Source organism: Sminthopsis crassicaudata, chromosome 2 (genome assembly GCF_048593235.1).
Source record: "Sminthopsis crassicaudata isolate SCR6 chromosome 2, ASM4859323v1, whole genome shotgun sequence".
Lineage (NCBI taxonomy): Eukaryota > Metazoa > Chordata > Mammalia > Dasyuromorphia > Dasyuridae > Sminthopsis > Sminthopsis crassicaudata.
Window position 1 is genome coordinate 513,358,779 of NC_133618.1, and position 20,881 is coordinate 513,379,659.

Here is a 20,881-nt window from a genome sequence, read left to right on the forward strand (position 1 = left end):
TAGTAGGCTAGTCAATATCCTTATCTCTGGGAAGCAACACAATACATTGGAGAGAGTGATGGAGGACCAACCAAGTGATGGGGGGACCTTCACAAGTCATTAAATCTATGGGCCCCAACTTTTTCATCTGCATAATGAGAGGATGTGATTAGGTGACCTCTTAAGGTCATGGATGATCCTATTAGCCCTGATTCCACTTGTTGAACAAAAAATGCCAATTTTGCCACCTCAGGATAAAAACTGGCCCATAACCTGCATTTTCAAAGAAACTCTGCCACCTGAACACAGGAGCAAGGCTAACCTTGCAGAATTGAGACAACATGATCCTCTTTAAGCATTTTGTAATAAGTGCAATTAGCTTTGGGGTTCATATCCTTCCAAGCCACTGATCCAACCTGTCTAGGGCTCTCTTAATCTTGGAGTGTGCTGAGGCCAGAATGAAGAGAAAGGAGTCAAAACACCTCCATTTCTGGCTGTTGGGAAACATACCAAAAGTTGACCAGAAAAAGATGGGTACCTGGGGGTGGATACAAGGAAGGTCTAGAAGGGCTCACCCCCTCTGACTGAAGAAGACACTTGAAAAAATTGAACTGGACAAATGTAAGTCTTAAAATGATGTTTGGATATTAGGAAGTCTTGCCCTTGCATCTTGTTTCAGGACCTTAGTAGGGAAATGGCCCAGAATGAGTAGAAGCCACCATTGAAACAGGTTTTCTCATTTCCCATCTTCCTACAACTTTTAACAACTGGCTCTGGTCCCTTTTGTGAGCTGGATTCTTTTCCTACCCAAGAATTCCCCTACCTGGCTAGCTAGCTGCTAATCCTCCTTTCTTCCCTAGATCCCTCCCATTCTGCTCCCCTCCCTTCCTTTTTCCTCTCCCGCTGACCAAATGCAATTTTTGGCTCTTAGATTTCGCTGATTGTCAATTTTGTCTCCCACTCTTTTCCTGCTTGCTTTTGTGCTGCCTCTCTAGATCAGCTTCTTATCAGGTTCCCCCTCCTTCCTTCCCACTCTGTCAGCTGGACTTTCTCCCAAATCTGTTCCCTTTGAAAACCTAATCCTTGAAGTGTTTAATGTGTCAATACAAACATCTCTGCTTTCTGTTCCCTTATTTTACCAAGCACCTTTTCATTTTTTCTACTAAGTCATTGTATTGAGCCCTGGTCCCATTTCAGGGACTGAAAAGAAGCACCAGGCTTCCTCTACCCCAAGAAACACTTCCAGATAAAGTCCCTATAGATTAGATAGATACTCCAACTTAATTGATTTTTTTTAAAGGGCTGCTTTTAACAGGCTTTTACAAAAGATATTTTTTGTCAAATTATATTCTGATCCTAAGTAGTCACCCCAATGATTACCTATTTGTGAGGAGAATGGGATAAAAAAAAGTAATGAAAGGACAAAGGTCTATAATTTGAGATTGGCTGGATCTGTATAATGACCCCGAATTGTTGCTACGTCCTTCTCTTCTACCTCAAATGTTGAACCTTGGGATACTTAGTCCTATCTAGCCCCCACCCCCAACCTGAACCTTCCCAGACTTCCCACTCCCTAGGGAAAGAGTCTAAATACCAGAAGAACAAAGCCACCCTAAATATGCTTATGATGAGAAAACCTCCCACATCCAGCCTCTAAATCCCCCCTCCCCATCCCTGCTTCTGACTGTGGGCTCAGCCCCTGCAGATGGCAGCCTATACCACAAAAAGGCAACTTATTATTTTTTTTTCCTGCTCTTTGCTGTAATTGGATTCATACTAAAGCAACCACGTCCCCATCAGAAAAGAAGGAGGGGGCAAGGGGAAGAGGCTGGGAGAAAAGGGAGGGACAAGAGTAGTAAGTGAGTGAGAGAGAGAGAGAGAAGAGGGCTCCAGATCGCCGAGTAAGCAGAAAAAGAACAAAAAAAGCAAAAAACAAAAAACAAAAAAAAAAAAAAAACAAACCCCAGGAATCCGAAGGAAGAACCAGACAACCACTTCCACAGAACAAACCCCCCAGCTCCAGCCTGCTCCTGCAACTGAAATCCAAGGGGGAAACGAGACAGAACAAAGGAGCCCAGAGAGAGAAGAGACAGAGACACTAGGGGGTGTGTGGGGGATAGGGGGTGCACAAGACTCAAAGTACCAACAGAGAGATTCCCAAAAGTTGCCCAGACTCGGGTTGAACCATGTTCTGTGGCCCTAGCCCCGACGGGAGCCTGCTTCTCTCTCTCCTCACTCTCAGCACAGCCCTCACCTCCCTCTGCTCCGCAGACAGCAACTTTAGCCCTGAAGTAAGTGTGATTCTCCCTCCTTCCCCGCTTCCTATCTGTCATGGGGGGGGACGACCCTCTCCGTTTCTCAGAAGGACAAGACAAGGGACTCGGATCTGTATGGGGGACTGTTTCTTGGGCGCCCCAGCCTCGCGGGCTCCGGGCTCTCCTCCCCTGCTTCCTTCTCCCTTTTCATCTCCTGCTTCCAAGTTGGTAAAACTTTTGTTCGCCTCTCAGCTCCATACTTAACTTTCCTATTCCTTTCTTTAGGAAAGCCGAACATCTGGGGCAGAATTTTTCCCCTGAATCCCCCTGGGCTCTGAGCTCAGCTCTGGAACGGTTGGGACTTTGATAAATATTTGGAGCCGGCTCAAACCCCTGCCGCTGTCCCCATTTCTTGTCATGTGCCGAGCTGGTTGTTTTTCCAACTTTCCACATCTCCAGTTCTCACCCACACACCGCTCACGCCGTGGCCAGCCTCCCCCCTCCCTCCTTCTCTCCTTCCTTCCCCCCAGCCCCCTCTCCTCGCTCGTCCCAGGGCCCCGGTGGGGGAGGGGGACGGGGAAAGAGTTAATAGTTTGGAAGTCTGGCACCGGAGGGAAAGGGAGCTCTGTGCCTCCCATGTCCCCTCCTCTGGTTTTCCCTTCGCTTGTCTCCTCCCCTTCCCTCTCCTACACTGGGTTCCTCTCTCGTCCTTCTTCCTCAAGAGAACCGTTTCTGTGCCCTGGCGTCGAGGTCCGCGGGGCGGTCACCCGGGCCTGGCCCGGCCCCACACCCGAGCTGGGGTTTCCGTCCGCACAAAGCTCTCCTTGTGAGCCAAGGGCTCCGCTGGAGCTGGACTTAGGGACTGGGGCAATTCTTACCACCCCCACCCCCTACTCTTCTGGAGGGGGGGTGTGCTTTTTTCCTTTTTAATGTAAGAAAAAAAAAGTTCTGAAAGATTCGGAGAGAGCAGAACTGGGTCAGCCCTGGCGGGAGAACTACCTTCACTAGGCCCTCCCACTCCGACTCCCAAAGGGGAAGACCCCTGCACATGATCCTTCCCCTTTGGGTCAGTCTGACCTGGTCCTTAGCCTGCGTGGTCTCCCTTCCCCCCTCTCCTTCCCCCCGCTGTCCAGGGCTTTGGGTCTCCAGGTCTCCCAAAGGAAACTGTGTGGGAGTTGTCGGTGGAGTTTTTTCCTCTCTCTGCTCTTTATTTCGGGGTGAAGGTGGGAGACAGATTTAACCAGCTTCTTATTTTGGGCCATCCCATCCCACTCAGCTCAGCCGTGGCAAGAGGCCTGGGTGCGGCAGGGAGGGGCTGGGTAGGGCAGGGGGGACAGAAGGGGAAGAATCCGGAGTCAGCCCTTTAGGCCCAGGGTAGTTGGGCAGCCTAAAAGAGGGGGAACCTCTCCAGGGAAAAGAATAGACTCCCCCACTGTAGGGAGGTATTTTTGGCTATCTAAATCAACCCAGAGGCCCAGAATGGAAAAAATGTCTCCCAAACCTGGGCCTGGGAGAGCTCAGAGATGCCAGGAGGAAAAATCCCTGCCCTAAGGCTTATGTCACAGCTAGGGCTGGGAGGACACAGTTATCTTTCTAGGTTGGCAGGCCAGAGCCCAGAGTTCCAGCCTCACTGTGGGGTGAAGAGGAGAACCTAGAACAAAAGGAGCTTGGACATCTGTAAGACCTGCCCCAATCCTACCCAGCCTCCTCTTCCCTAGGGCCCTGGCCCAGGCCCTCTGAGGGGAGGGACTGGGCAGCCCTGGCACTCTGCTGAAATGGGTCATAAGCAGTCCCAGTGCCAGAGCCACCATCTGCTTCTGGGCCTCTAGTTGTCGGACCACTGAGGGGTGGAGAGGGTGAGGAAGGGAGGACCAAGGGGGCCAGGGCTTAAGTCCTGCTCCAGAGTGGGAGATCCTCAGGCAAGGTTCCCAGGAAGGTGGGAAGGGGCCTCTTGACCTTGGCTGCCACCAAGACGGGGCTCCTGGGTTCAACCCCACTCATCCTCCTCCTGCTTCATATAAATTCTAGGACATGGAGAATTCCAGAGACAGGAGCCCTAACAAACGAGAGCATGGAGACCTCCAGGAGCTGGAGCAAATTTTTTCTCCCCAGAAACCTCCAAATCTTGAACTAGAAGCCTTTTTAGTCTTAACTCCATGGCTGACCTCTCTTCCCCTCAGCCTGTCTGGAACTTATCCTTCCCCCCACCCTCACCACAGACACAAGTCTTCTCTGTGGTCTCAGCTTGATTCTGTGGTTCTTACCCCACTGGGCTTCCTGTCGCTCAAGAGAGGGCAGAGAGCCTGACAGGCCAGCGAAGAGGGATCATAGCATCTTAAACTAAGGAAGGGACCTTAGAGGTCAATTTGCTCCAGCTTCCAAGGTTACAGATAAGGAATCTGAGGTGTTCTTCATATTATGCTACTTTGGGAAAATGACGTGCTTTAAATAAGAGATGATTCCAGCTCTTAGGGAGTTTCATGTGCTTCATTTCTCAAATTAGGCTTTCTCACTGTTTGACTCTGGAGAAGTCACCATCTTACTCATGGTCTCAGTTTTCCTATCTAGAAAATGGATTGGAGTCAGGTTGGATTAGGTTTATGGGATGTGAATGTTTAATGCCTACTTCCTTAATAGGTATCCTCAGAGACAGAGGCTGTGTGGGTAGGGAATTGATGTTATTTGAAAGCATATTTTAAAATGTTATTGCTCTCCCCTCTACTCATCCTACCAGGAGTCCTAGAGACTCAAAAGTTAGGACTCAGCTTTGTTGACCCAGGGCTGGAGATAATTCTGAGACCTCTCTCCCTTCCTCCCAGTCTAATTCAAAGCCAAGGCAATAACTTCAGTGTGGCTGCCCGACTCCCAATCCCCTTCCCAGAAACAGTGCTCTGTCTCTTTGCTAGGGTTAAGGTATCCAGTCGTTACCCAGGTAAAACCCCAGGGATGCTCTAGGGAGGATGGGAGTTCCCTACATACTTGAGTACAGGCCACAGCAGGCCTTATGCATGCATTGACAGTGGGGGGGGAACCTGGCCAACCCAACACAGGTCAGGACAGATCCTTTCCTCCCAGAGACCCAATATGTCTGAAACAAAACCATTTCTCCAGCACTTAGGAGGTTAAGCTCCTTCTCTTCCCTCTTCTCATTTCTCTAAAGGAGGGACTAAACAGAAAAGAGGATTGGGGGATTCTGAATAGATTGTTTTGTTTACAGCTTGGGCCCTTGCTCCTCTCAGCCCTTGTAGAACAGCTTCCCAGAATCAGTGTTGCAATGTCGATCCCTCTGGGCTCAGGTCCCTGTCAGCTGCTCCTGAGTCACCTCCAATCAGCCCCACAGCAGAAGTCCCAACTCTACCGCAGAAGTTATCACTCTTGTGCAAAGCTTGGAGTTAACTAATTGTCACACGCACACTGAAGTCCCATCTGCAGCTAATAAATCTCTGTTCCTTTTGAGCCTAAACCCAAGCTGCTGGTCACCCCAACCCTTCTCCCTAGCTCTTAAAAAAGTCAAAACCAGGGTATACTCTGAAGCATCCCTTAATCCTATCTCTACTCATCCTTCTACCTCTTAAGATCATCCATAAAAACTCAAATATATCAATATTCTATAGTCTGTACATTACACTTTCAATTTTAATTTGCAGGCTCTAAGTCCTACCTCATTGTTCCTACAATAAAGGCTGACTTTGTTAGAAATTGGGCTTTTGCAATATGTGTGTGTTTTTCATTAAAACACCTCCCCCAAAAAAGCCTCAGTTCAGTGTTGTTGTTTTAAAGAAAAAACAAATTACCCAGTCTTTATCATAGAACAATTGATAAGACATACCTTAGGTCAAATACTTTCTTTCTCATTCACCTTCCTTCCTTTTCCTTACCTCACTAAGATGCTGAAAGCTATTTATAGGCCTTTTGGGCAAACCATCAACCCAGAGGTCTGATTGTGCCTAAAACTGGGATCTTTTGACATTTGGATAGACATCCTCTGATCTCAGTAAGGCATGTAATTTTTGGACACATAATTTCCCTTTCTTGAGCCTCAGTTTCCTCATCATGAAAGGTTTGGACTAGATGACCTCAAAGGTTTCTTGCAGAGCTAAATCTGTCTATACCTCCTCCTCCTTCCTCATCTTACTCTTACCCAGGTATTCTTATGACTCCATCAGCTGAGGAGGGGGTACCAGTGGATCACATAGGCTGCCAATCTGTTATCCTTCAGTCTTGCTACTCAAATGTCCTCCTTTTCCAGTCATACATCTGTTTCTTTAGAGACCTCTTTCATATAACCCTCCAAGTGTTTTCATTGCTCTTTGAGTGACCTGAAGTTTTAGTTCTCTAGAGATTATAGTATTACATGATTTACTGCCATAGAACTATATATACTGGACTTTTTTTTTTCTTTTTCTGAGGCTAGGGTTAAGTGACTTGCCCAGGGTCACATAGCTAAGAAGTGTTAAGTGTCTGAGACCAGATTTGAACTCCAACTCAGGTCCTCCTGAATTCAGGGCTGGTGCTCTATCCACTGCGCCACCTAGCTGCCCCTATATTGGACTTTTAAAAGACAGGGATTTATTTTAGGAAATATAGAGTCATTAAGAGTAATATATAATGTTCCAAATGCTAACTAGACTACTGTCTCCTTCCTGTTCAATTCTGGATGGAAGAATGGAGATAAATTTCAATGGACCATAGATTTAGGGATGAATAATATCTTCTTTAAGGTGTTGTTGAGTCCAGTCATATCTTTTTAAATGACTTGTCCTGGTGACACAGTTAATATGAATTTGAGGCAGATCTTCCTAATCCCAGGTCCAATACCTTACCCACTTTAATGGTAACCTCTTTTTATAGCATACAAAGGTATATAATTGTAAATAGGCATGAGGTTAGCTCCATATACTTGTTCTAAGTTCTTGGTCTATGTTTATTGCTATACCAACTACACCATGATCCTGTCTCATCCTTTCCCCCAATTTTCATGCACATCTATAACGTCAGTCATGTTCTTCCTACCTTCAACATCTTACTCTAATGGGCTTGGCATAGGATGACCATAGTGAAGAGACAACCTGAAGAAGACTAGATTTAGAAGGAATATGGAGCTGTTTTCAAGTATTTGGAAGATAATCCAATGAAAAACAGATTAAACCTGTTCTTCTTGGCTCTAATGGGGGTATCCCAAAGGAGCCATGAACCAATATTGAATTCATGAGCTATTGACTTCCCAGGCCCAGTAGGGGCTTCATGCTAAGCTTTAAAAATCATTCTTTTTTAGAGGCATCTGCCAAAGAGCCTAAAAGGCCCTTAGAGCTATCTCACTCATCTTGATGAACATCTTGTTTTACAGATGCAATAATCAAGGCCCAGAAATATATATTACTTAACCCAAGTCACACAGATAGTAAATAGCAAAGACAGTTTTAGAGTCAGCCTTTTAACCTTCTTCTCCCACCGTGAATAGAGCACTGAATTCAGGAAGACCTGAATTCAAAACCTGCCCCAGATACTTGCTAGCTATGTGTTTGGGTTAGTAATTTATTCTCTTGATGTGTTTAAGTTCCCTCACCTGTAAAAAGAAGGGGGTTGGAAAATAGTTCTGAAATCCCTCTCAGCTCTAAATTCATGACCCTATGATCATTCAAGGGCCCTCCCCAAACATTTCAATTTGTTAAGGACATTGCTTGCTAAGGAAGAATGATATCAGTAGGAAAAATCCCAAGGTGGGATTTGGTTTTACCCTGATCAAGGACTCCCAGTTCCTGTCTTGTTTTGAATTCCTGGGCAGTCCCCTTGGTTATGCTACAGAACAAAGTTAATACTCATGATCCCTGTGTGATTAGTCATTTTTGCTCCACTTGTGTCTGACTTTTCGTGACTCCACTGTTGTTTTCTTGACTGAGATATTGGAGCAATTTGCCATTTCCTTGTTCAATCCATATTATAGATGAGAAAACTGAGGGAAACAGAATTAAGTGTATTGCTTAGGGTCACACAGCCAGTAAAGTGTTTGAAGCCAGATTTGAACTCAGGAAGATGAGTTTTCTAACTCCAAGCTCCATTTTCTATCCATTTTTCCATCTTGCTTCCCATGATACGTGTGTAGAGCATAATATTTTGAACTGCAGAGAACTTAAGAGACCATGCAAACAAGATCACTGAACTCAGAGTTGGAAGGATTGCCAGAGGCCATAGAGACCAAATAGTACTTGATCAGAAATTCCTTCTATGAACTAATTATCCATCCTCAGCTTGAAGACCTCCAGGGAAGAAAACTCCACCACTTCCCAAGACTGCTCACCTTCCTTTTAAGCAGCTCTCATTTTTTTCATTTATGTCAAACCAAAGCCTCTCTTTTCTACAGCACTCTACTGCTTCTAATTCTGCCCTCTGAGGCTAAGAAGAACAGATTTAATCTGTTTTTCACTGGATTATCTTCCAAATGCTTGAAAACAGCTCCATAGTTCTTCTAAATCTAGTCTTCTCCAGTTTGTCTCCTCATCATCTTGGTCAACAATGCTGGATATAATCCAACATTATCAATATACTTCCCAAAATAAAATTCATTGGGTAATCATGTCCTTCATTCTAGACATGAATGTCTATGTTTCTCAATGTGGTATAGGAGAGTATGGTTTTAGCTGCTCTGTCACATGGTTGACTTATTTCAAGCTTGTATTCACTAAAAACCCCAGATCTTTTCCCCATGACATTGTCTTGCAATCACTTCTTAATCTTAATTAAAAAAAAAATTGATTCCTTATATTCACAGTCACTTCCAGCTATGAACCCATTTATCCTGTTAGGAATCTTCACTTGGTTTGTTTTTTTGGTTTGGTTTGGTTTGATTAATATCTGATAGTATATTCAATAATCCATACCCATAATTCCCTTCTTTACTGAAAGACCATTCTATATTTGTGAAGCTCATTTTAAAAATCCAACTTAAAACTTTAGATCCACCTCTATTCCACCTTATTAGAATTAGCTGCTGTTCTAATGTATTAAGATCTCTTTAGATCCTGATTTTGTCATCCAATTTGCTACTTATCCCTTCTAGCTCCATATTACCTACAAATATGACAAAACTACATATACAAGGAGCACTTCACTTGAAACTTCTCTCTAAAGTGACTTCAACTCATTAATTACCACTCTGGGGATCCTGTCATTCCACCAATCCTGGCTGATCCTAGACTGGATCTATTTTAGATCTGCAAGGATATCACAAGGGGTTTTGTTGAATGTTTTGCTTCTGAAATCTCATTCATTTTACAGATGATAAAACAGATCATAAGGCGTTAAGTGAATTATCTAAAGCCACAAAAAGTAAATTAGTCTTAACTTGAATCCAGGGCCTCCCACTATCATAGAATCAATATTAACCTCTCAGGTCAAGGTTTAGATAAAATATGGTTCTATCTTCCCAGGAAAAAAGTCTTTAAGACAGGCTAGCTGGTCAGTCCTACAAGGCTCATCCAGAGGAGAAACCTAGTCTACTCCATTAAAGGGATTAGGAAGATCTAGGGTGAAGAAATCCAGAACACGGAAAAGGTGGAGGAACAAGGCCTCCCTATTCTTTGCCTACCCCTTGGGTAACCTACTACTGCTCCCTTCTTCCCTCCAGGCTTGGCTCCAGCAGTATGGCTACCTACCCCCTGGCGACCTCCGAACCCACACCCAGCGCTCTCCTCAGTCCCTCTCCACTGCTATTGCTGCCATGCAGAGGTTCTATGGGCTGCGTGTGACGGGCACTGCTGATGGAGACACCATGAAGTGAGTGCCAAATGCCTGCTGGAACTTGACCTGGCCCCCTGACTCCCCTCCCCACTCCCTAGACTTCATCAATTAATAACAGCTACCATTTACTATGTGCCAGCCACTGCCAAATGTGTGACAATTATTATCTGATATCCTCACGATATCCCTGGGAGAGAGGGGCTGTATCCTTATTTTACAAATGAGGAAACTGAGGCAGGCAGAGGTCGTGATTTGCTCTGTTACACAGCTAGTAAATGTCTGGAGCTACTCAAGTCTTCCTGACTCCAAGCCCTGTGTGTGCTCCATCTACTGCACCACCTGGCTGTGCCACTTAATTAATTAATTAGACATTTATTAGTATGATCCAGGCTGTGCTAAGCCACAGAGACAAAACCAAAACTTGGAATGGTGCTTGAGTGATCATAATCTTATTTTCCTCACCCATTACCCGCAGAGGGGGCACCCAAAAACGCTGGCCCACTACCCCTCTCCCTTCAACTGATCCTGACCTTACCCATGCCCTGACCTCCACCATCTCCAAACACAGACCCTGTCTTTTAATTAATCTGCAGAATGTTGCATAATAACTCGATGCCAGTCACTGGGACAGGCCCTCTTCCTTCCCACCTCTTCACCCACCTTTCCCCGATATTCTTTGACCCCCTTTCCCATTGACCTGAGCCTCCCCTTCCCCCCTCCTCAGGGCCATGAAGCGCCCCAGATGTGGTGTCCCCGACAAGTTCGGTGCAGAAATCAAGGCCAATGTGCGGAGGAAGCGTTACGCCATCCAAGGTCTAAAATGGCAACACAATGAGATCACCTTTTGGTGAGTTCCACAAAGACACAGGTTCACCCTAGGGCTCCCCCAGTCACAGAAAAGCCTTCCCCAGCTCAGGACCACAGGGAGAGAGGGGGACTCAGTCAGTGTGGGGGCAGTGATCCACAATAACTGTGGGGGGATAGCCAAGCCCAGCAGGAAGGTTCAGAGAGCAAGGGCAGCCCTGATTGCGGGACTGGCAGCGTGGACCAGGCCCGGGCACAGAGAAGGCTCCCTTTACCCTCCATCCTAATGATTATACCTCGTGTTTTCAACTCCCGCTCTGGACTCAGCATCCAGAATTACACGCCCAAAGTGGGCGAATACGCCACGTTCGAAGCCATCCGCAAAGCCTTCAAGGTGTGGGAGGGGGCCACTCCGCTGCGCTTCCGCGAGGTGCCCTATTCCTACATCCAAGACGGCCATGAGAAGCAAGCAGACATCATGATCTTCTTCGCCGAGGGCTTTCACGGCGACAGCACTCCGTTTGACGGGGAGGGCGGCTTCTTGGCCCACGCGTACTTCCCCGGCCCCAACATCGGAGGGGACACGCACTTTGATTCAGCCGAACCCTGGACAGTCCGAAACGAGGACCTCAACGGTGAGTGGGACGGCCAGCGTGAGAGAGACTAGAGTATGGGGCAGGGAAGGGGCAACTTCAAGGAGAAAGCTTACAGCTGACACCGGAGTACAGAAGTACAGTCATTCTGGTATAAGGCAAAAGAGGAAGCACTCATACTGGATTACTTGCCATCTAGGGAAGAGGGTGGGGGGAAGACTGGAAATTGGACTGCGAGGTTTTGCTAGGGTCGGTGGTGAAATTATTTTTGCATATGTTTTGAAAATAAAAAGCTTCAATAAAAAGAGAGAGAGAAAAGAATATCCACTTGGGAAAATCAGAGGACAAGCACTCCTCAGGTGTGTGAGAGGGGGGGTGCCTCGCATATATGATTAGGACCATACGATACTGAAGTCCCTTCCTATTCTCGGATTCCAGGATTCTTGTTCAAATCCCACCTGTGATACCTTGCGGCAGTCACCTAGCCACCCGGTTCTCAGTTTTCTCATGTGTAAAACGAGTCGATTGGCCTAGATGAGCTCTGAAGTCTCTTCCAACTCTTGGTGTATGATTTTTTCATTGCCCTTTCAGATGTAGCTTTCTCCGTGAAATTTATTTTCTATCAAATTCTGCCCAGCTAATGTGCCATGGCATAGTTGATAGAGGGCCAGCCTTGGAATCAAGAATACTTGGATTTAAATCCTGCCCTGGGCACACACTCGTTCTGTGATCACATAAGGTCAAATCACTTAAGTCTGAAAAATCCAAAGGCACTTTTTTTTTTAAGTAATATTTTACTTTTCCCCAATTACATGTAAAAATAATTTTTAAATTCATTTTTTAAAATTTTGAATTCCAAATTCTCTCTCTCCCTCCCCTCTCTCTCTTCCTGAAATGGCAAGCAAGTTGTTATAGGTTTAGTCATGTTGTGAAAGAAAACAGACTAAAAAAAAAAATTAAAGAAAGCGAAAAATAGTATCTTCTATCTATGTTCATTCTCTCAATTTTTTCTCTGGAAATGGACAGCATTTTTCATCATGAATCCTTTGGAATTGTCTTGAGTCTTTGAATTGCAGAGAACAGCTAATTCAGTCATTTTACATTAATCATTTTACAATATTACTGTTACTATGTACAGTGTGTTCCTGTTTCTGCTCATTTTACTTTGTATCAGTTCCTGTATATCTTTCCAGCTTTTTCTGAAAGCTAGAGGAACTTCTAAAATTGTAACATACAGATTCTATGTGAAGGGAGTTTCCCATACCAGTGAAGTAATAAGCTCCCTATTGTTCCGCAAAGAACACCTCTAATTCTTTGGGAAGACGTGGCACAAGACAACAAGAAAGAGAAAAAACTCAGGAAACTTGATTAAGGTTTCTCCTAAAACTCTTTCTAAGTTCCTAAAGGATGTAGAATATTGGACCTGGTATTCCTATCCAAAATTTGCCTTTGGTCATGGCATTATAGGATTGAGAGATGGAAAGGATCTTAGAGATCATTTAGTCTAACTCCCTTTTTATAGATAAGGAAACTGAGTCCCAAAGAGGTTAACTGAATTATCTCAGGTCATTCAAATTTAGCATCAGACCTAGATTTTGAAACACAGTTTCATCATGGCTTCCTCCAAAAGACTTTACAAGCCTGTGTGACCTGAGAAAGTCACTTAACCCCAATCGCCTTGGCAAAAAAACAAAATAAAATAAAACAAATTACTTTATAAGAATGATAGTTTCCATGGTGGAGTACCTTACTGATAACAGAGAGAGTAAAGAGCCCTCTGGTTGCATTCGTTCTATTCCTTTTTCTACCTCTCCCAGAGTATAGGGCAGGAATTGCTTGAGTTATGATTCAGTTAACAAAGCTGCAATAGCTTGTAGAGCCCAAAGCTTGCTGGGAGAGTGAAGGGATAATTATGCAGAATGTGGGCTGGGTTGGATAGGGAACTATAGGCCCTTATAGCTGAGGGCCAGTTATAAGAACAATAGAGAGGGGCTACCCATATGACAGAACCTACTCCTTTCAGGGAATGACATATTCCTTGTGGCTGTACATGAACTGGGCCATGCACTGGGTCTGGAGCACTCCAATGATCCCTCAGCCATCATGGCCCCCTTCTACCAGTGGATGGACACAGAGAACTTCTTACTTCCTGAGGATGACCGTCGAGGCATCCAGCAGCTCTATGGTGAGCATCCCCAACATTACATCCAGGCTCCCCCTTATAGTCTCCCCTCTCTTGAATCTTGTTTTATTTTAGCCTTTCATACACTCATTTCCTCTGATAGCTGGTTATCATTAGTAGTAATAATACCTGTGTTAAAAGAAAGCAAAACAAAAACACATCAGGAGTAAGGAATCTTTCTCTCCTTCTTTCTCTGTCTCTCTGTCTCCACTCTCTTTTTTCCTTTCTTCCTCTCTCCCTGTTTCCCTTTGTCCCTGCCTCCTTTCCTCCCTCTCCCTCTCTCTCTGTCTCTGTCTCTCTGTCTCTCTGTCTCTCTCTTCTCTCTCTCTCTCTCTCTCTCTCTCTCTCTCTCTCTCTCTCTCTCTCTCTCTGCCCCCCCCCCTCTTCTCTCTCTGTATTCTTGTTGCCTAGCACAGTACCTGGCAGACATTAGACACTTGTAAATGCTTGTTAAATTTAGTTTAATTGAATACAGTTCAGAAGTCTTTCTTGGTTTGTTTTCATTTCCTCCTCTCCATCTCTTTCCATTTTCTCAAACCCCTTCGTCCCTCTTCATACTCACTTTCTTTCCTTGTCTACCAGCCCCATCTTTGTCTATTTTCTCACATCCAGTCTCTTTCAATCTCTGTAGCTCACGTCTCCCTTCATCACACAATCTCTTCATCTTCCCATACCTCATCTGCCCGTTCCTCTCATCACATCTTTCTCCATCTTCTCATACCCAGTCTTTCCATTTTCTTATAACCATTTGTTTTCATTCCCACATCCCATCTCTCTCAGCCTCATACCCAGTCTCTTTCCATTTTTTTATACCTCACTTCCAGTCTTACTTTATTGCCTTATATTCTCCTCTTTTTACTTCTAGGACCAAACTCGTCTATTTGATATGTAAAGCTCTGGCTCTCTATACCACCACCACCCGGCTCCCCCCTCCAGTCCCTTCCCCCTAGCCTCCGACCAGCTACTTGTATCTTTCCCTCTAAGGTTACCTTGTTTCTATTTTCTATCTTCTCTATGTTGTTATGTACTTCTGTCTGTGTCTCCTCCATTAGAACATATGCTCCTTGTGGTCAGGGACTCTCCTTTTTGTCTCTGTATCCCTAGTACTTAGAATGTCTAGCACTATAGGTGCTTAATAAAATACAGAATCCTAGAATTTGAGAATAAAATACTCTTCTTATACTCTTCTTTTTGTCTTCCTTCCTCCATCTCCTCACAAACAAGCTCTTCCATCTCATCCCAGCTCCTTAGCTGTGTCCTTTCCTTACATCCAATTTCTTCATCTTTTCATCCCCATGTCTCTCTTCCTGATGTTCTAATTCTTTGTGCTTAGTTTCTCCTCTCCCCATATCCCAGCTCTCTATTTCCTCTCACCCCATTTCTGCCCATCTAGAAATCACTCATTTCCTCAAGGCGCTCTCTTTGCTTTTGTACTGTCCTCTCCTGAATGAGCCCATGCCTGATGTGTACCTGTTCTTGGTCTCAGGGAGTAAGTTTGCATCCCCCACCAAGACTCCTTCACAACCCAGGACCACCTCCAGGCCCTCTGTCCCAGGCAAGCCCAAAAATCCCACCTATGGACCGAACATCTGCGATGGGAACTTCGACACCGTGGCTGTGCTCCGGGGGGAAATGTTTGTCTTCAAGGTAAGGGGAAGCAGTAATAAAGCTGATGGGGATAGAGTTTGGGAGAATCAGGGATTCTGACCTGGCAGTGGGAGGAGGTCTCACATAGGACTCTCAGAATAGCTCAGAGAGGAAGGGATAGTGATAGGGTGGGCACAGCAAATTCAGGGGTCATCTCCTCTGCCTGCATTTGCACATACAGGAGCGCTGGTTTTGGAGAGTTCGGAATAACCAGGTGATGGATGGGTACCCGATGCCCATTGGTCAGTTCTGGAGGGGCCTGCCTGCTTCTATCAACACGGCCTATGAAAGGAAAGATGGCAAATTTGTGTTCTTCAAAGGTGACCAGGCACTTGGCTGAGGGTGCTCAGGTGGGGGAGGCAGGTCCTGTGGAATAACAGACTCTCAGTGAGTATGAGGGTCTCTGAACTAACCTCAGATCTCCTCCCTGCTTCCCTCTCTAAAGGAGACAAACATTGGGTATTTGACGAGGCCTCCCTGGAGCCGGGCTACCCCAAGCACATCAAAGAGCTGGGACGGGGCCTACCCACTGACAAGATTGATGCGGCCCTCTTCTGGATGCCCAGTGGAAAGACTTACTTCTTCCGGGGAAACAAGTGAGGATCTCCCTCACCCCCCCAAAAAAAAGCCTCTGTCTCAGGCATTCCAGCCCTCTCCCAGGAAAAGGCACCCTTCTAGCCCTGCAGAGAGCTTTCCCACACAAAGTGACTGGCCATCTGCTGTTGCCTAGCAATAATAGCCAAAATCAGGTGCTGAATCAAATCAGTGGGATGTGACCGGGTCATCATTTTAGACCTGGTCATTTGGTGCTTTCTACCCACACCACCCCTCCTTCTCTCCAGCCCAACCTCCCCCTCCCCAGCTCCACCCAGGCTGTCTGGCCTCCTCTGGCCAAACTCTATGATTAAAGGCTGCTGGTGGTTCATCTGAGGGCTAATCATGGGTACTGTAGGAGGCCCAGTCCCTCCCCTTTCCTCAGTGCAGCAGTCCCTCATTATCAGACAGGCAGTCTCTATACCCAGCATCCTTAGCTATAAGGAAGGATGAGATGACTGGATCCTTGCCCCAAGGGCACTGAAATTTAGAGAGTGCTGGCCACATTTTCAATCCTTCAGCCCCATAGAAATAATTGAGCTGAGTACCTTCCTAGTTAGCAAAAATAATTAAAGCAGAAAGCAAACAAACAGACCAATTTTTACCCCTGAGGGAATTGGGATTAAGTGACTTGCCCAGGATCACAGACAGCTAGGAAGTATTAAATGTCTGAGGTCAGATTTGAACTCAGGTCCTCCTGACTTCAGGGTTGGTGCTCTAACCACTGCACCACCTACCTGCCCCAGTAGCCATATGTTAAGTGAAATTTTGATCAGGTCTGCCCTGTGATCTGACCCTCTCTCTCCTGAGGACAGACTCCAGTATCAACCTTGCAGTGATCTAGGGTCTCCATTTCTCCACCAGAAAATGTTTTCCTGAGATCTTTCCCTTTGTGAGAAAAAAAGTCTTAGGGACTCCCCATCATTGCAAATGAGCTTGCCTTAAAATGGCAATTTGGGCAAAATGGGCAAATTGTGAAAGAGTCTCCCCTGCTCTGGACATTAAAATTACTAGATTTCAAGGCAGCATACCAGATAGACTTCTCGATTTGAAATTAAGAAAAACTGAATTTGAATTCTGTCTTACATAGTTTTATTAGCTGTAGGACTTGGGAAAATCATTTCACTTTTCTCTGTCTCTCGTTCATCTATAAAATAAGGATAATAATAGCACTGATCTCAGAGTTGTTGTAAGGGTCAGAGGAGATACACTGCAAACCTTAAAACCCGATAGAAATGTCAGCTATGTTAGTAGCTAACTGCTATGTTAATAGCTAACTAAAATGCTAGTTTGTTACAGCTTCTAACTGATCTCTTTCCCTTCTCTCTCTCAGATACTACAGATTCAATGAGGAATTCAGAACAGTGGACAGCGAGTATCCCAAAGATATCAAAGTCTGGGAAGGAATCCCAGAATCTCCCAGAGGATCATTCATGGGCAGTGATGAAGGTGAGGGACCAAGAAAGCAGCCCAGCCACATTCTGGGCCTCTGTTTACTCATCTATAAATTGAGACCATTGGGCTGGAGGATCTCTTTTTAAGATTTGCTTCTAGCTCTTAAATTGTAGGGTTCTATAGAAGGAAGGAAGGATGGGAGGTGAGGAGAGAAAAATGAGAGCTGGGAAGGACAGGAAGGAAGGAAGGAGACTGAAATGACCACAGTATGTGTGGAAGTCAAACCAACAGAGCATTCTTTTCATGTCTTCCTCTCTTTGGGACTTTTCCTGTTTCGTGGGGTTCCTCTCTCTCCCTTGATTCTCTCCAATTCCTCTCCTCCCTTTGATTTCGTCCCCATGATCCAGTTCGCTTTGTTCCTTTCCTATAGCTTTCACCTATTTCTATAAGGGGAACAAATACTGGAAATTCAATAACCAGAAGCTGAAAGTGGAGCCAGGCTACCCTAAATCAGCTCTTCGGGACTGGATGGGCTGCCCTTCTGGGGGCCGGCCTGATGAGACAGAGGAAGAGACTGAGGTGATCATCATCGAGGTAGATGAAGAAGGCAGCGGGTCTGTGAATGCCGCCGCCGTGGTGCTTCCTGTGCTCCTGCTCCTCTGTGTCATTGCTGTCGGCTTGGCTGTCTTCTTCTTCAAACGCCATGGAACCCCCAAGAAGCTGCTCTACTGCCAGCGTTCCCTGCTGGACAAGGTCTGACCCCCCAACAAGCTGGGGGGCTGGCCACCCCTCCCCTGCCCACCCCCTCCACACAGACTTTGCCTCTGGGGGCCAGGGGCTACCAGTGTAGGGGGAGGGATGGTCCCATATTTCCTCATGGTCTCCTAGATGCCCCACAACCCTCCTTCTGTCCTCTTTCACCCCCTAATCCCATTCCCCGTGCCCTCCCCCTCCCTCTACTCCCTTCACTTTATCACTATACAGGTCCCTAGGGTACTGGGCAGCAGTAGTATCATAGAGGTCCCCTGTCTCCCTCTGGGGAGCTCTCCTACTTGGTGCCATCCCCTCCTCTGCTGGTCATCCTGGGGGCTCTGCACTTGAAGGCTAGGACTCTCTGACCTCCCTGGTGAAGGTCAAAGTCTGGGTCACCTGCTCCTATTTCTTTCCTGGACATACCTTGCACCTCTGAACTTTAACCTCAGGAGGCTCTGCATATTTCCAGCCCCACAGACCCCAGGTTTGCCCAGTTGGCAGCCTCCCACCACCTTTTCTGGCTAAAATGAACCTCAGCAAAGGAAGAAGAGAAGGCCCTGAGGGCAGAGATAGTGGGGTTATATGGACAAGATATTTCATTCCCAGGGTTGCCCATCCCAAAACATTGGGGTTGGAATATAGACAAAGAAGCAAGGTGGCCATTTTGCTTTCAGCGTTGCTAGGTCAACAATACATGTCCCTCTCTATGGGAAGCATCTGTTTCTTTCCCACTCACCTGTTCACTCCAAGGAATTTCTTTGCAAGGCAAAAAGCTTGAATCAATAAACTTAGTAGGGGAAAAATCCTCAGCTGCCCCACTTACCGTCTCCCCAGCTCTGTCCCTGCTCAGTCGCCTTCCAAACCTTAACCTTGGATTTGGGAAACCAAGGTTGGAAGAGCCATAGAGTAGCTACTGAGGATAGGGATGGGACCAAGGAGAGACAGCAAAGTCATGGAAACTCAGGGGTGTAGCTATATAGAGAAAGAAAAGACTGGGAAAAGGATCAGCAGCCCAGTGACTGATGTGGAGAGACTGTTAACCGTGGAAGCCAGAACCACATGGATGAGGAGCTGGGGCTGGGACCCAGGGGCTGGGCTGGGGGAAAAGAGGAACAGTAGTCTCAGAGAAGATAAAGGTGAAAAAATCAAACCAAAAGACCAAACTGGAGGGTGTAGCTGGTGCAAAGGGTAGGGGCTGGAACTGAGTAGTACAGATTTTTGTGATGGGGGTGGGAGTGGGGGGCATTTATGAAGGCTAGAGAAAGGAACTAGGCTAGAGAGAAGAGAGACTATTTTTAAAAACTGGTCCTCACAACTTTGCATGTGAGCAGGACCCAGGACCCAGGGAGAGGGACTCAAGGAAAGCCAGGGTAAGGGGAATGAGGAATAATAGGGAGAAGGTGATGGGAAAGCTCCTAGAGATAATAAGAATGTCCTGAGCCTGGAGAATGGCCCACTAGGACAATGGCCAGTGGGATCTCTTGGCCTGGTTGCTGGGGTCCCAGGCTCTGACCCTAAATGGTTGGGACAAATCTTGGCCATGGTGAGAAGAACTGAGCAGCCTCAGCCCCCTGTGCTGTCAGGAGGGAGGGCTGGGACTTAGCTCTCAGCCCTGGGTGTTTCCCAAGGGACATTACCGCACCTTCACACCCATGGTTCTTCTCACACCTTAATCTTAGTATTACCCCTCTTTGTCCTGGACCTCCCCTCCCCTTCCCTTTCCCCACCCAATTTGTCCATTTCCAAACTCCTTCAGCCACCAGAAGGTGGACATGGTACTGGGGGACTTGGGAGAGGGAGGATCCCTGTGGGGAAAAGGAAAGAGAGAGAGGGGAGAGGGGGAGAGGGAGAGGGTAGGGCACATCATGGGGATGGGGTGAACGGTGCTGGCAATTCGGCTAAATTTCTGTTTCTTGTTTGTTTTTTTAATGTATATTTTATTATAATTATTATATGATTCCATTAAAATAGTTCCTTTTTGTTAACAAAGAGTATGGGAAATGGAGGGCGGGGGTTGGGGGGAAGGAGGGAATTTAACCGCAGGAACCTGCAGGGCGGGTCTGGGTCAATCCCCTCCAAGGAGAACATTTTTTTTAAATCCTTCAATGTTTTCACAAAGAATAAAAATGTTTCACATTCTCCACGTGATTACTGCTCTCTCCCGGGGGTAGCTGGGATTTGGATGCTCATGTGAGAGGGAAAAGGGTGTGGGGAGGGAAGATCCAGAGAAAAATTAGATCCAGGATATTGTTGAGCAGCAACTAGAAGGCAAAGGGGATGATAGAGCTTTGGCCCAGAATCTGGAGGATTGGAGTTCAAACCGGGCCACAGACTCAGAACACTTCCTAGCTGTGTGACCCTGAACTAGTCACTTAACCTAGATTGCCTTGCAAAAGTAAAAATACATGCTATTGTTGAAAGAGCACTGATTTTTGAAGTTCTACCATTGATTGGCTATATGAGCCTGGACAAACTACTTGACCTTTACCTTCCTTGAATGTCCTTTCATGATATAGTGAAAAACATATAGGATTCTGAGAAAGGAACACTTGTGTCTGAACACTTCCTAGCTTGTGTGTCCATAGGCAAGTCACTTGTCTCTGAACCTCAGTTTCCTCATCTGAAAAATGGGGATGGCATTATCTCACTAGTTGTTATGAGACCCAAATGATATATGTAAAATGTTGTGCAGATTTTAAAGGGCTATACAAACACCAGCTATTAATACTCCAGCTCTCAATTCTATAGTGCTTTAAGAGAAGAGAGTGAGGGGTGCATAGGATGGAGAATTTTACCTTCTGCTTTTATGGAGTAGGGTTTGGGTATTCTTTATAATATTAAGTGGATATGATAACTCCCTGAATCCTACCCTGAAGGAGTTAGAGGACAGACTCCTGGAGATGATGACAAGGCTGCTTTTTCATTCCCTAGATCTGGTGCAG

The 20,881-nt window shown here is 46.0% G+C and overlaps 1 protein-coding gene across 1 annotated transcript; it reads left to right on the forward strand.

Annotated features, from left to right (window-relative positions):
- The first annotated feature begins 1,827 nt into the window (after positions 1-1,827).
- Positions 1,828-20,078, forward strand: MMP14 (matrix metallopeptidase 14). The gene is made up of 10 exons (XM_074294234.1): positions 1,828-2,270; positions 9,859-10,007; positions 10,696-10,818; positions 11,103-11,410; positions 13,392-13,553; positions 15,037-15,197; positions 15,379-15,517; positions 15,643-15,793; positions 17,125-17,240; positions 17,617-20,078. Exons 1-10 carry the CDS (start codon positions 2,166-2,168, stop codon positions 17,943-17,945), a joined length of 1,743 nt encoding a protein of 580 aa, XP_074150335.1. The 5' UTR covers positions 1,828-2,165; the 3' UTR covers positions 17,946-20,078.
- Positions 20,079-20,881: the final 803 nt, after the last annotated feature.